The following is a 14,786-nucleotide window of genomic DNA, read 5'->3' on the forward strand; positions in this document are numbered from 1 at the left end:
TACACACAGAAATGTGATATCTGCATCTACATGTTGCACATGACACTGACTATACAGAATTTTGCTATGTGTTTTTGTCCTAAACATACAAAGCATCTTCCCATGTTCTTTAGTTTCTCTTTGCATGCAGCAATATTGTGATCTGGGCAGTTTTCTGATTTTTGGTCTGCACCGTCACAGAATACAGTTTTGTTCCTTCTGGCTGGCTGTGTGCAGTGCCGCAGCAGATGGCATGTTGGGTCTTTGTTTAAATTTCATCGAAGGAGCATGACTTGTTCCATGGTTTGCTCTCTTTCTGTTGGCTGCATGATCTTAGCACTACAAATGACATCCCCCTGCTCTGAACCTCCTGTCGGAAACTGACCATCTCAGACACTTTCCATTCATCATCCACTCCCCTCTGACAACTATAGTCAAGAGCTATCTCCTCTGCAATCATATGTGGTAAGATTGGGCATAGTAGCCTTCCGTAGGTTTCTGACACTACACCCAGTGATTCCAAGCTCCTAATCTGAATTTCACATTCATCGTATGCATTTGTAAGAGGATTTCTTTACGTGAGTGAGATTCAGCAGCTTTGACATGTGAGCACTAATCACAAGATCCTTCCTTCCAAATCTGCTCTTGAGCGGGGGCGATTGCATCATCGTAGTTACTGTCTGTTAACATCAGTCCTGCTACTGCCTTTGCAGCTGGTCCAGTGAGAAGTTCTCAGGTAGGTAAACTTCTCTTTACTGCACAGTGAATCATTGCTGTGAATAGCAGTCTCATACTGGCTCCAAAACTCCTGCCACATACTGACATCTCCATAGAATTTCTCGATAATCAACTTTGGTAGCCTTACTGATTGTCTCTGTGTTCTGTTTTGAGTTAGCATCACTCACACGTGATGGTAGTTGATCGAGGTCCTGTTTTTTTATTTATTTTTAATCTATTACTCGTTGTGCACAACTCTTCAGCATGATAACGCACTCTTTGTATGCAATCTCGGACTCCAATACATCCAACGGAGTTAACTGTTCAATTCCACAACCAAGTTCAAAAAATCTGTCCTCATCGGCTGACAGCAATTCCAACAATGTACTGAAGTGATCGGTATCCGGATTTTACTGGGTTATTTCCACGTCAATCTGATTCAAATCCGTGTTGTGGCACCTCGGATGGTACCCCGCTTTCGTCTCATTCTTTCTGCTTCATACCGACGTTCCTCCTCAGCCATTTTAGCCACTTCATCCCTCGGATCTTCGTCGTAGCTCATACTCCCGGGTTTCGGCACCAAAAATATAGAACAACTATGTTCAAAGTAATGACTCGGGACTTCAGTTGTGAGATGAAAGCTTATTTTTAGTAATAATACCTGTTCACGTTACATTTTACCACTTTTACCAGGATAATGACTTGTCACTTGTACGTAATTGGCGCGTTCTCTTATCTTTAGATACAGCTCAATTAATTAACTGTAAACATTAACACTGTAACCCATTAAAGTTACAACAAAGGTAGAGTGGCCAGACGGAAGCCCCTAAGTAAAGAAGGCACATGACAGCCCACTTGGAGTTTGCCAAAAGGCACCTAAAGGACTCTGACCATGAGAAACAAGATTATCTGGTCTGATGAAACCAAGACTGAACTCTTTGGCCTGAATGCCAAGCGTCACGTCTGGAGGAAACCTGTCACCATCCCTACGGTGAAGCACGGTGGTGGCAGCATCATGCTGTGGGGATGTTTTTCAGTGGCAGGGACTGGGAGACTAGGCAGGATCGAGGGAAAGATGAATGTAGCAAAGTACAGAGAGATCCTTGATGAAGTCCTGAGTGCTCTGGAGCAGGTTCTCAGACTGGGGCGAAGATTCACCTTCCAACAGGACAACGACCCAAAGCACACAGCCAACACAACGCAGGAGTGGCAAGTCTCTGTATCTTCTTGAGGGGCCCAGCCAGAGCCCGGACTTAAACCCTATCAAACATCTCTGGAGAGACCTGAAAATAGCTGTGCATCGATGCTCCCCATCCAAACTAACAGTGCTTGAGAGGATCTGCAGAGAAGAATGGGAGAAACTCCCCAAATACAGGTGTGTAGTGTCATACCCAAGAAGACTCGAGGCTTTAATCGCTGCCAAAGGTGCTTCAACAAAGTACTGAGTACTGGGTCTGAAAAACTGATATCAGATTTACATACGTTATGTTTAATAAACTTGCAGAAAATTCTAAAAACCTGTTTTTGCTTTGTCATTATGGGGTATTGTGTGTAGATTGATGAGAAATTCAAAAATGTATTACATGTTTTTTTTAAGGCTGTAACGTAACAAAATGTGGAAAAAGTCAAGGGGTCTGAATACTTTCTGAATGCACTGTATGTACACAAAAGTATGTGGACACCAATGTTCCCTACATGTTTTTGGGCACTGAGCATATTTCAGGTCTGCTGAGTGCAAACTTGAACGTTGTGAAAATTCTGTGCAACTTCCAGTCCTTCAGACAAGGAGGTGACTGAAAATGTGGTTGTGTGGTTTGATGCAAGAAACAACTTTACAAAATAAAATGCATTATTATTCCCATACCATTATTACAGAAAATCAGACAAATCATGCTACCCTCTGCCTATTGGCTACTTAGCTTATATTCAAGCCTGTCTCAAAATTCAACACTTCCCCTTTAAGACCAAAAAAAGTTCTTTACCGGACTCGCTTTTCAAAGCGGTCTAGAAATGTACACGTTTTGTGCTCTTGTAGGAAGCAATCACTCCCCCATTGCTGACTACAAATTGTCTATAACTGGGCTAATAACTCACTAACTAGCAAATGATATGAACAAAAAAAAGGTGCACAAGTGGCTACATGCAGCTCTCGCTTTGATCTCAAAACAAGCGCATCTACTCACGACCGCTCATGCTGTAAACACAGTCCAGTTCAAAGTAAATTGCATAGATCCATATATGGCAATGGTTTATTTGCATATAGGCCTACTGCAGCACCGGTCTGTGTAGAGTACAGGCTGAGTCGTGCATGTCAATCCAAAAGAATCCCAGTGAATCCCAACTATGCAAGATATTTTGTTGTAGCAGAACGCATCAGTGGGATTCACTGATGCGTTCTGCTACAACAAAATATCTTGCATAGTTGGTTTTGTTTCGGTATGTTGCATTGAAAGTGGCTAATATTGCGTTGATTCGATCACAATTGCTACAGTAAAGGGAAACGTTGATAGTGTTAAAAGGGAAAACTCTAGAACAGTGGTCACCAACCTGAGTCAAGATCACTTTCCGAGTCAAAATGCAAGCTGCGATGTACTGGCCAGATTTCTTTTTACATGATTTCAAAAACATAAGCCTACGCAACATTAACCAATTAAAAACAGTACTGTAGCAATGAGGTTTGTGCAGTAAGCTATAGACTTTGCTTGAATTTCCCTGCCAATGCATTATTGTTGGGGTCATTTAAAAAAATATATATTTCAAAATTTGAGGTAGGCTATATGATCACACCGTTAATAGATCTGCTGTTGTATTACTTGTGAGGCACAGCTGAGTGAGCATACAGACTTAGGGTCCGCCTCTCAACATCCCTTCGCTTTCCCTTTCCTCCACTGACACTGACCAAAAAGGGACACCGTCTTCCAGCTGAAGGCAAAACTCAAGTTGTACCGCATTACTTCTGCCTCATGAACAAATTCATGTTGTTTCTCCTATGAACAGAGAAAGTGAAATATTCCTTGATATTAAAAAAGACCCAAGCTGCTAATAATAACGCAAGCCTATCGATACACTTTCCTACTCAATCATTAATGCTGCAGTGCTTTGAAATAGGAAGAACGCGCATTTTATGTATTTTAAAAATGTAATACAAAGTGCTGAGTAAGAACATGAACTCACTCATAAAAACAGCAGCTCTTCGCTGCATTTGCTGACAGTCTCTCTCTAGTCATGGTTTTAACATTGTGAAATCTCACAGTATCAATTTTGCTGTAGCTTTTTTTTATGCCTGCTACGTTACTGCAGACTCGGTAATCTAAGACATCCGATTGGCCAGCGGTAGGCCTATAGTGCACTTGATTTTCTCTCTGTGCCCGCCGGGAAGGCAGCATTTGTACATTCAGACACATGAAATTGTTAAAAATGGCAACAGTTCAGCTACCTAAGTACTGTTAATGTGAAGTGGAAACATCTAGGAGCAAAAACAGCTCAGCCGTGAAATGGTAGGCCACACAAGCTCACAGAATGGGACCGCCAAGTGCTGAAGGGCATAGCGCTAACTACAGAGTTCCAAACTGCCTCTGGAAGCAACGTCAGCACAAGAACTGTTCGTTAGGATGGGTTTTCATGGCCGAGCAGCCGCACACAAGCCTAAGATCACCATGCGCAATGCCAAGCGTCGGATGGAGTGGTGTAAAGCTCGCCGCCATTGGACTCTGGAGCAGTGGAAACGCGTTTTCTGGAGTGATGAATCATGCTTCACCATCTGGCAGTCCGACGGATGAATCTGGGTTTGCCGGATGCCAGGAGAACGCTACCTGCCCCAAGGCATTGTGCCAACTGTAAAGTTTGGTGGAGAAGGAAAAATGGTTTGGGGCTGTTTTTCATGGTTTAGCCTAGCCCCATTAGTCTCAGTGAAGGGAAATCTTAACACTATAGCATACAATGGCATTTCTAGACGATTCTGTGCTTCCAACTTTGTGGCAACAGTTTGGGGAAGGCCCTTTCCTGTTTCAGCATGACAATGCCCCCGTGCACAAAGCGAGGTCTATACAGAAATGGTTTGTTGAGATCGGTGTGAAAGAACTTGACTGGTATGCACAGAGCCCTGACCTCAACCCCATCGAACACCTTTGGGATGAATTGGAACCCCACAGCGAGCCAGGCCTAATCGCCCAACATTCGACGAGCAGGTGTTCACATACTTTTGGTCATGTAGTGTACCCCAGTGATTCTCGCAAGAACTGAACCCACCTTGAGCTTCCAGTTTGCGTAGAAGTTTGGCGTCAGTGGCGCCTGGAAAGTCGGCCTCGCCAACGTTAGGAAGTCGACCCTTACTGCGCCTGGACCGGGGGCCCTCGTCACCTCTCCTCTGGTGCTCAGGCTTAGGGGGATGCCCACGCCTCCCCTCCATGGCCAGGATACGAGGAATCACCTCATCCTCGTTCAACAAGCTCCACTGCAATCCCTTGTAGGAGAGGAGAGCGAGGGACAGCCAATTAGAGCATTCCATTTACTTACACTGCGGTATGACTATACATGATACCGTATAAACAAATATCCCTCATGACAAAAAATATTAACGTTAAGCTTAAATACATATATCTATGTAATTGCTGCCTTTAAGTATGAATCAATTAGACATCACTTGTGGTTAAATGTAGAAAAACTCAAGTGAATATTCGTCACATTTTTTTCTATGTACTGAAAGTGCTCCATCTTAAAATAGCGTTTTGGAGTGAACTATCCCTTTAACTATATGCACCTGGCTTTCATATTACAATAAAGCGACATAACTTTTCCTGTGAATGTAATATTAAACACAATGATATACAGTACTTTAGGCTACGGATGACTGCTTTGTGGGAGGGAGAAAACGGTCAATAAAGAGAGGACAGTCACCTGGGGTCCTTCTCTGGCTTCATAGAAGTCACCAACCCTTATTTTTGCACTGAAGCTAAAATGATCGCGTGTGATGTCACTTATTCCATTTCTGGACACATACTACAAAGAAGAACATAAATGAGGCCTTGGTGAGACAAAAGATCAGTGTTAAGGCAAAGATTAAGTTAATAACAGCAACCTTATTGGTTTGGGTGTAAATGATGTCTTTCTTGATCAAAATCTGGAGAATGCAACAACAAAAAAACTCAATCATTAACATTAGCTTTAAATCTATTAGGATTCGTATGAGAGAAATAAGGAGAGAGGATGCTAACGCTAGTGACCTGGGAGGTATGACCTTACCTTCATCACGTCGGGGTACTGCCGGAGCTTCTTCCCACACGGGGCGTAGTACGCCACGTCACCCTGCAGACGGCCCGCCACATTACAGATACGAGTCTCTCTCTGCCACCTAGGATGGAGGGAGGTTACAAGTTATTCACGTACAGGTGCACAATCCCATTCACACTAAATCGGTCAGAGCGACACAGTGCAGTACCGATATATTCCAGTCATGTATCATTTTGTAATGTTTCAAGCAGTCAAAGCAGAGGGACTATACAAGTGCATTATAAATTGGATTGTATATCAAGGTACATGGGTGGAAACTAAGTTGTTTTGTGCTACCTTCTTACACCATCTTTATTTGTTTACACAACACTTAGTCAGCTAGAATTGTTACATGCTCTTCTCCTAGCTGCCAATCCTTCAGCAGACAGCTAGAGCCTGATGTTGGCGAGGGCAGCTATCTAAATGAGATGTTTACAGCTGTGTCTTCTGTACTGAGTGGCCTCGCTGCCCTGTGAGCCCTGTAGGACTCCAGCGGTAATCAGACTCTCCTGGGATGGACAGCTGCCAAGAGGAACACCGCCCCACACGACACTTCTCTCAGTGCATCTGGACAGCCGCCATCTCCTAACAGAAACGGCCTGAGGATTCCGGCCCAAACGGCACCCTATTCTCTACATGGTACACTAACCCATGGGGCTCTGGTCAAAAGTAGTGCACTATACTGGGAATAGGGTGGCTATTGCGACGTAGCCTGGGTCTTAAGCAGAGCAGGGGACTGATATAAGGCTTGTCGCCTTGCTTTCCTCTTTGAACCTGCTGATGAGAAACATCCGTGGGAGATGAAAGACACCCTGATCTAAGTGCAGCGTCGCTGGGTTTGTGGTGGGTGGTGGGACGGAGCTGCTAATGTTGCGTGTCTGTGTTGAGACTGGATGTGGTTAACCCCTGACCATCACTGCTGCAGCGCCTCATTTCCTGGCCACTCGGCTTACTGTCAGGCCTGGGCTTTGGAGGGGCCCACTGAGGGAAGGTGGGATGGATGGTGGGTGGTAGAGAGGGATAGAGAAAAGAAGGGATGAAGGATAGAGGGAAAGAGAGAGGGACGGAGGGAGGGAAAGGGGAAAGTTTGAGGAATGGAGAGTTTAGGGGAGGAGGGATAGCGGGAAGGATAGAGGGATAGCGGGATTTAAGGATGAAGAGAGGGATAGCGGGAGGGAAGGATGAAGGGAGGGAAGGATGAAGGGAGGGATAGCGGGAAGGATGGAGGGAAGGAGCGATGTTGTGTTGTTTACTCTTTTTTCGTCTAGCCACTCTGTTGTTGACGATGTATCATCACCGCTCTGGAAAAAGGAACCTCACTGATTGGGATGTATACACTATGATTTGGCTCCTTTAAGACCCTTTTAGTCAGTCATACCACCCATGTTGTTTGAGGGACAGAGGAAATCGTCACACCATCATATTATAGTACCTTGTTTGTTTTTCTTACATTAAATGCACTATGCATTATGTGGGTTGAATGCTGTAACAAAGAATAAAACAATTAATGAAAGTCCCATGATGGTAGTGACTGCCCGTTACTGTTTATCACTATTTAACAAACATTTATTCACATTACTTGAATACAAATTTTATTTTATGACTATTATTTCATTCCAAGTCATCATCTGATCAGAGCTGCTGCCTATGCTGTCTGACAAAATCACTATTTTATTAGTTCTTCAAATTAAATAAGACATACTTTTATGACTGCTGAATACCAACTATCAATCACTTAGATCATGTATTTTCAGACTCTAAGCAACTACTGTCTATCCCTCTCAATTTTGCTTGTGCTCTTCACACAGATCGGACAAGTTTAAGTGGGCGCACAATGGATTACAGTCATTGTAGTTCATTACCACGTGTTCTGTGCTAAACTATGTAAAATATTGGCCTGTTGGATACTACAACTCCCTACTACATCACACAGTTAAGGCTTGATCTGATTTATCTCTACAGAAGCTGCACAAATCGAGCTCACGGAAAAAACCCAGAACGAAATGGAATTCAAATAATTGAACCGAAGTCGGTCAATTAGTTGTTTAAAAACCCCAAAATAACTGACATTTTGGTTAATCGCTCAGCACTAACAGTGGGTGACCAGTGACATTCTGAGTGGTGTATGAATGTATATACGGTGTATATCTTACCCAAACTCTAGAGGTGTCCGCAGCTTTCTCTCATCTGTCACTCTCCTTCTCTTCCCTGTTCCTGGGAGAAAGAGGGGACTCTTTACAACGGTCTGACAGATCCACTGTGACCTGAGCAAATGCAGAAACCTTGTCGTGTTGGCCAGAGGTGCCCTTACTCTAAAATAAGAAACAACCTACATCAATTCAGTGGCCTAGGGGAAAACAATGGCTTGAAAACTCCACCCACCAGACAGGGTATGTTGAAGAACATTCCAGCCTGTTACGTTCAGGTGTTTTATTCAAAGAAACAGGCAAAACCACAAGGTCCTTTTAACTAGTGTTGCTTTTAGAAATGACATCAACGCAGGGTTAGCAATACAGTGCCTTGTCAAATCGACCATGTCAAAGCCCATATCAAGGAATAGAGCTAAGAATGATTATATGGGAGTGGAACTACAACAATAAAAAGACTCCAACATGCAGCTATTAGGAAAAAGAGACTCAGACTGCAGTAATCATGGAGGTCTGAGCCAGCCAAGTGCTTCAGCTGCTAAACGGTTAAACATGTGCCAGCCAGGGTAATCAAAAGACTCAAAGGGCCTGCTCTGGGTCATCAAAACAATGACAAACACTTTGACCAGAGACATCATTTTGCATTGAGAGGCTCCCTGAACAATGTTTTCCTTCTGAAAGAAAAACTGAAAAAAGCATGCGTTTTTTCCCCTAGATTGGACTGGGTGATCTGACTAAACATATGGAAGGAGACGACTGGACTTCCAACCAGCAGCCTCAAGGCCCACCACCAAATAGCACTATATAGGGAATAGGGGGCCATTTGGGATGTAGGCCATGAGAGTAGTGCACTGTCTGAGCAGGGCTCTCCAAACCTGTTCCTGGAGAGATACCGTCCTGTAAGTTTTTCGCTCCAACCCTAATCTAACGCACCTGATTCTAATAATTAGCTGGTTGATAAGTTGCATCAGGTTAGTTACAACTGGGATTGGAGTGAAAACCTACAGGAGGTTAGCTCTCCAGGAACAGGGTTGGAGAGCCATGGGTTAGAGAGCAAAGATGAGCTTGAGAGTTCCATTGGTACCTGGTGGAGTGGAGCAGAGAGTATATGAGGAAGAGGGGGTGCTGTGGTAGGCCAAGGCCCCAGTGCTGGTCACCATGGCTGGGGTGGGCAGGCCACCAGATGCCTTGATGACCTGGAGGTTGAGAGGGGAGCAGCTGGCTGAGAGGCTGGAGGAGGTGGTGTCGAGTAGAGAAGAGGAGCCTTTGGCACGCTTCAGAGGGGTCCTATCTGCCTCCGTGTCCGTGGTGGTTGCGTCGTGGTCCTTCACGTCGTCCGAGTCGCTCTCCAGATTACTCTCAGACTCTGCAGGGGACACCAGCGGGAGTGGAGGACTTGATAAGTCATTCTCCAATTAACATTCAGTTCACATTCAACCACACTGATAATCACAGGCCTCTTGAAGGAACCTCTTTAAAGTATCTGCTGAATCTGGACTTAAAGTGGCGCTGAAGCACTTAAACCAGACGTAAGAGCTGTTTCAGAAGTGCATCACATTAACGTGCTGAACTGACTAACCTGATAGGCTGTCATCAGAATCCTCTTCGTCGTCATCTTCGTCATCATGGTCATCATCCTCTACGGAGTCGTCGGAGTCCTTGCTGCTGGGGATGTCAGACTCTGTGCCCCGGAACAGCTCCACCTGGGACTGCACCAGGTGGGTCTGGGAGATACCCTTCCCTGTGTGGAGAGCCTTTTGCTGGGCCTTGCTCTTCTCAGCTCTGTGGGCCAGGCCCGGTGAGGTAGAGACCCAGCCTAGTGCTCCAGAGCTGTGCTCCTTAGTCCCAGTGCTCAGGTTGACAGGCATAGAGAAGGGTGGGCTGCTGGCCGCCATGACAGGATTATTGATGGTGCTCCTGTTCTGACTGCTGCTGCGAGGCTTGGTGATGAGGGCCATGGGGGCATCCTGCACCTTGCTGTGGATCACCCCTTTGGGGTGGGCGCCCAGGAGGGAGGAGGCCAGGAACAGGTTGGAGTGGTTGGTGTGTGGAGAAGGGAGCCTGTGACTGCTCGGGGTCTCTGGAGACAGTTTGGGCGGTGCTAATGAGGAGAACGATGAGGCGGCCATTTTCTTTTTCTTCGGGCTCTTGAACAGATCCTGATGCATCACTGGCAGAGGGAAGGCCTGTTTGAAGTGCTCCTGGGAGACGAAGGGCTTAAGGAGAGAAGGAAGAGGGGAAGAAGAGAATGGAAGTAATTATACGAGCTGTCAGTCATTTGCATTACTGCAGATTGTGAAAGGAAAACGTAATAAGGAATGCAATTGTAATTGCTCAGTGAGAATAACAATGAGGAAGCGGGTGTCTCCCATTAAAGTATATTAAAACAAGTCGGTGTCGAACACGGTATACAAAGAATAAAAAGCTGTTCGGCACAATCCTTGCCAATTCTTTTAATGTTTAGTGCCGTATTCTAGGCTTAGCAATCAACTTTCTTTTTTGAGATATCTCTAAACTCCGGCAGTACTAAAATCCCGTTCCAAAGGTCTTGTTATAGATTGACCTGCTATCACCACTGTTCAGATTAACAATAATAATTTAATCCTTGGAAAAAGACAGATTTTTTTCCCCCTTTTGATAACAATGGGATAGCAACGGGCTTCCTAAAGCATTACGGAGTTAATTGCGTGTCAGCTTTTGTGAAGTATTTCCAATGAAGCTAACTAACTGCATTAGGTCGTGTACAGGGAGAGCCAGCACGAAACGCAATCCAACTGCTGATAACAGTGCTTAGACGTTTCATTTTTCTGTGGAAGAGGAGGAAGCTGACCTTTTCAAATCTGCAAATCAGAAACAATGATAGTCAAGAAGAAATGGGAGATACTAAATATCCATATCCGAAATTCTCTGTAAAAAAAAGAAGGACGTTATCAATATTACTTTGGAGAAAGACTTCAATCGAATAGTCTTATTTGAATAAGTGGAAAACAGACCACTACACACATGTACAAAATAATGAAAAGGCAAATAATTTGCATACAGCCAGACTCACCTGTTTCAATTTAAAGTTGTTGATGTGTAACAAGGTTTCATCCAGGAAGTTTCTGCTTCCCGACTTCATACTGTCAGACAGGGTGAGGGGTTTGGGGGAGCCCGTCCGAGAGTTGGGTTTGTGTGAGGGCGAAAGGGTGGGTGGTTTGGGGGACGAAGACAGAGAGTGAGGCTTAGGTGAGGAGGAGAGAGACAAGGGCTTCGGAGAAGAGCAGAGGGAGACGGGCTTGGGAGATGAAGAGAGAGAGTTTGGTTTAGGTGAAGAAGAAAGAGAAAAGGGTTTGGGTGAGGAAGAGAAGGGCCTGGTGGGTTGAGGAGACGATGAGGCCACTCTGCGTGGTTTGACCAGAGCCAAGGGTTTAGTACTGGCCAACCCCGTAGCCTGGATCACACTGGTGTGCTGCTTGAGTTCTTCCTCCCTGTTCCTGGAGCTCTGGAAGACTAGGGATGTGGACTGGGACAGCGCTGGGGGCTGGGGTGAGGGTTGGAGCGGGTAGTGGAGGAAATGGAGAAAGGCCTCGTCTGGATGTTTCTGAAGCAGACCACTCCGGCTGTCCCGAGCATCCCGAGCCTTCTCGCCTTCAGCAGCGTGGGGTCTCTTCTTGCTGTCGGCAGTGCTCTGTGTCAGGCTCTGAGAGAGAGAGAAGAGGAGGAGGACAGTTCCATGTCAGCTCTGACTCAACCCAGCCCACAATGGCAGCCCTGACGGGCAACGCGGTCGGGCCCCCCACCAGCAGAGCTGCCCTTGACATTTAACTGAGATTAACAGTCAGAGAGCGTCACAGTGTGCTTGGAACAAAGCGAAAAGTATAACATTTTCGAAAGACAAACCATACAGATATGTCATGTTGAAATGGTGTATGCATGAGTCCAGATATATGGCTACCGAGTTCTAACAAGCCAACACGGACAGTTCGACTGGACAAGCGCCTGAAGTCTGAAGCACACCTTAATCGTCCTCTTTACACGGCTCTCCTTCTCCGAGTCAGAATCGTCGCTGTCGTTGCTCTGATCGTCGTCATCATCATCCTCCTCCTCGTCTAGGTCGTCTGAGTCACTGCTGTTCACCCCTTCGCTGGAGATATCCGAGGAAGAACCTGATTCGCTGTCACTGTTGCTGGATGCCTCCACTGGTTTCTTGCTGAGTTTCTATAACAGGGAACAGTGATGGAGTCATTCCGGTCAATACGGTAACTGAATACCATTGCAAACAGTACACATCTCAGATGTCAACGTTTGTCTAGATCGCATCCGCCCTTCTGGGACACTAACGTTGCCAGATATGTTTACCACAAACTACCGTAAATTCCGGACTATAAGCCGCAACTTTTTCCCCCCCAGGCTTTGAACCTTGTGGCTTAAACAATGACGCGACTTAAACAATATATGGGTTTTTCCCGCTTTCAAATGTTCTTTTCTACAAAAAAAAACACATTCTGTGAGGTGCTCAGTTTTTTGGCGGCATGAAGCTTTCATTAGACCAATGAAATTGCCGAACGGGTTAAGGTCAAACAACTTTTTTGTTTACTGTTTAGATTAAATCGAGCGCTCTCAAACTTCCCATCATTCTGATTACGGTAGTCATTTTGTCACCCTCATCATGGCAAAGACACGGAGAAATGCATATGATGCAGCTTTCAAGTTGAAGGCGATTGATCTGGCTGTTGGAAAAGGAAATAGAGCTGCTGCACGGGAGCTTGGTCTAAATGAGTCGATGATAAGACGTTGGAAACAGCAGCGTGAGGAATTGACTCAGTGCAAAAAGACAACTAAAGCTTACTGCAAATGTTTTATTTTTTGTTACAAGCCATGTTTCGTTAAAGTCTATTTTTGTTACAAGCCGTGTTTCGTTAAAGCCTGTGTAAAGTTCATTTGTTTCAATGTACCGGTAGGCACCTGCGGCTTTTTAATTCAGTGGGTGCGGCTTATATTCAGGTGCGCTTAATAGTCCGGAAATTACGGTAGTCCTTTTTGGACTCGTTTTTTTCCTGGGTAAGCCCTATTATTAGTTGCCAGATCCTACTAACCTTCTCTTTAGTTTTCTGAGCGCTCTTCTCCTTCACTTGGGTCACGTCCTGGTGGCTCTTGCGGCTTCTGACGCTTCCGTTGGTGGCTTTCTGTTTCTCCGTGTTCCCCTGTGTTGAGAACGTAGTGGCGGTTGTGCTGAAGCTGCTCCCAGACACAGTGGAGATCCTGCTGCCATTCACAGCTCCATTCACTCCTTAGACCATGAGGAAACAGACACCACAAATATGAATCAGGAACAACCACTTTTGTACAGTGATTATGAAGAGGAAAATAAGGTGGAAGACAGGAGAGTTCTCTAAAATGATGACTTATCAGAAATTGCCAAAGCACTTACTAATAGGAAAAATCTAATTACATTAGCAAAAGGATCTCCAGGTTAACATATTCACTGGTGAGACACCCGGCACCTGCTTACAAACTGATTTATGCATTAACATGGTCTTCCCATTGCCTCCAGGGTCAATTAAACATATTTGATATTGTACCTGTGCCCATAAGGACATCATTCTCTTTTATGCAGAAAAGTTCCTTGCTTCATTAAATTGTTTGCAGAGTAGGGGAAACATCTGGCAAGAGTGCGTGTGTGTGTTTCTGCCTACCTTTGGCTGTGGCTCGTCCGTTCTTGCTTGGGGTGCGGGCCTGGAAGGGGCTGAGGTCGTGGCTCTGCTGGAGTTGGGGTAGGAACATGGGCGGGAGCCCCATGAGATGGGGAAAGAAGGCTGCAGCTCCCCGCCCCTGAGCCTCAGCTGCCCGCCACCATTCTTGGGTGTAGAGGGAGAGGAGAGGGAATGCATGAGAATCCATGCCAGACTGATTTCACTGTTATTCGGGTGGTGTTTAATGCATCTCAGTGATGACACACTGTTTCAGACAGCCAGGGTTTACGGCTGTTCAACCTTTCCGTTTCTCTTTGAACAGATCTCAGCAGATGACCAGTGCATTCCACAGACTCACTGATTTCAGCCCATTTAATTGTAAACATGTTGAGAATTGTAAATCCCAGAGGATACATGTAGCTCCACATTTGAGCCTCATACATGCTGGATATTTCACAGCTGCAAAAACAGTCTCACAGGAGCTTTCTCTCTTTCCCTTTAAAATGGCAAAAGCAATTCAAAATGGAGCCCTTCGTGCTTGATGAATTTGAAAACGACATACTCCTGATTCATTTGTGATTCCAGACTTATACAAAAATAAAGTGTTTCTTGTTATGAACATCACAATGTCTAAAAAGGTACATTTCATATTCACAAGCTCTGGAAACTGTGTACAGTTCATGGTTGCTAACCAACACAATTTTCCTCTGAGTGTGACAAAAAAAATGATGTAACAAAACATTTAGCTTGAAAAGTGTGATAGGTCCAATGTTTTCTCAGAGGTCAAGGTGGTGTTGTGAACCATCCCAATCTATAAACGTCATGTCCTGAACGCTGCCTATTGAACTGATGGACGATAGCATAAAGGTGATGCATGCTAGCTGGGCTCTCTCCATGGGAGTTGGCTGGGGCTAACAACCACACATTCTGGGAACTCTCAGAAGGCAGAATAAACTAATCAAATGAGTGTGTCCCAAACGGACACCGATAATCCCTTTAT

General features: G+C 45.1%; 1 protein-coding gene across 8 annotated transcripts in view; it reads right to left on the minus strand.

Moving 5' to 3' along the window:
* The window catches only part of LOC106586179 (bromodomain adjacent to zinc finger domain protein 2B), a 105,532-nt gene that overhangs the window by 28,258 nt on the left and 62,488 nt on the right, over positions 1–14,786 (minus strand). For all 8 annotated transcript variants that reach the window (XM_082968899.1, XM_082968902.1, XM_082968901.1 and 5 more), the window contains 10 exons: positions 13,790–13,951; positions 13,190–13,383; positions 12,111–12,311; positions 11,164–11,793; positions 9,691–10,327; positions 9,196–9,477; positions 8,118–8,178; positions 5,938–6,046; positions 5,593–5,694; positions 4,945–5,158 (listed from right to left, as the gene is read on the minus strand). In XM_082968899.1, coding sequence (XP_082825025.1) covers positions 4,945–5,158; positions 5,593–5,694; positions 5,938–6,046; positions 8,118–8,178; positions 9,196–9,477; positions 9,691–10,327; positions 11,164–11,793; positions 12,111–12,311; positions 13,190–13,383; positions 13,790–13,951 — 2,592 coding nt within the window. The remainder of the gene's footprint in view (positions 1–4,944; positions 5,159–5,592; positions 5,695–5,937; positions 6,047–8,117; positions 8,179–9,195; positions 9,478–9,690; positions 10,328–11,163; positions 11,794–12,110; positions 12,312–13,189; positions 13,384–13,789; positions 13,952–14,786) is intronic.

This window comes from Salmo salar, chromosome 25, assembly GCF_965601325.2.
Source record: "Salmo salar chromosome 25, fSalSal1, whole genome shotgun sequence".
In the NCBI taxonomy this organism is placed as follows: domain Eukaryota; kingdom Metazoa; phylum Chordata; class Actinopteri; order Salmoniformes; family Salmonidae; genus Salmo; species Salmo salar.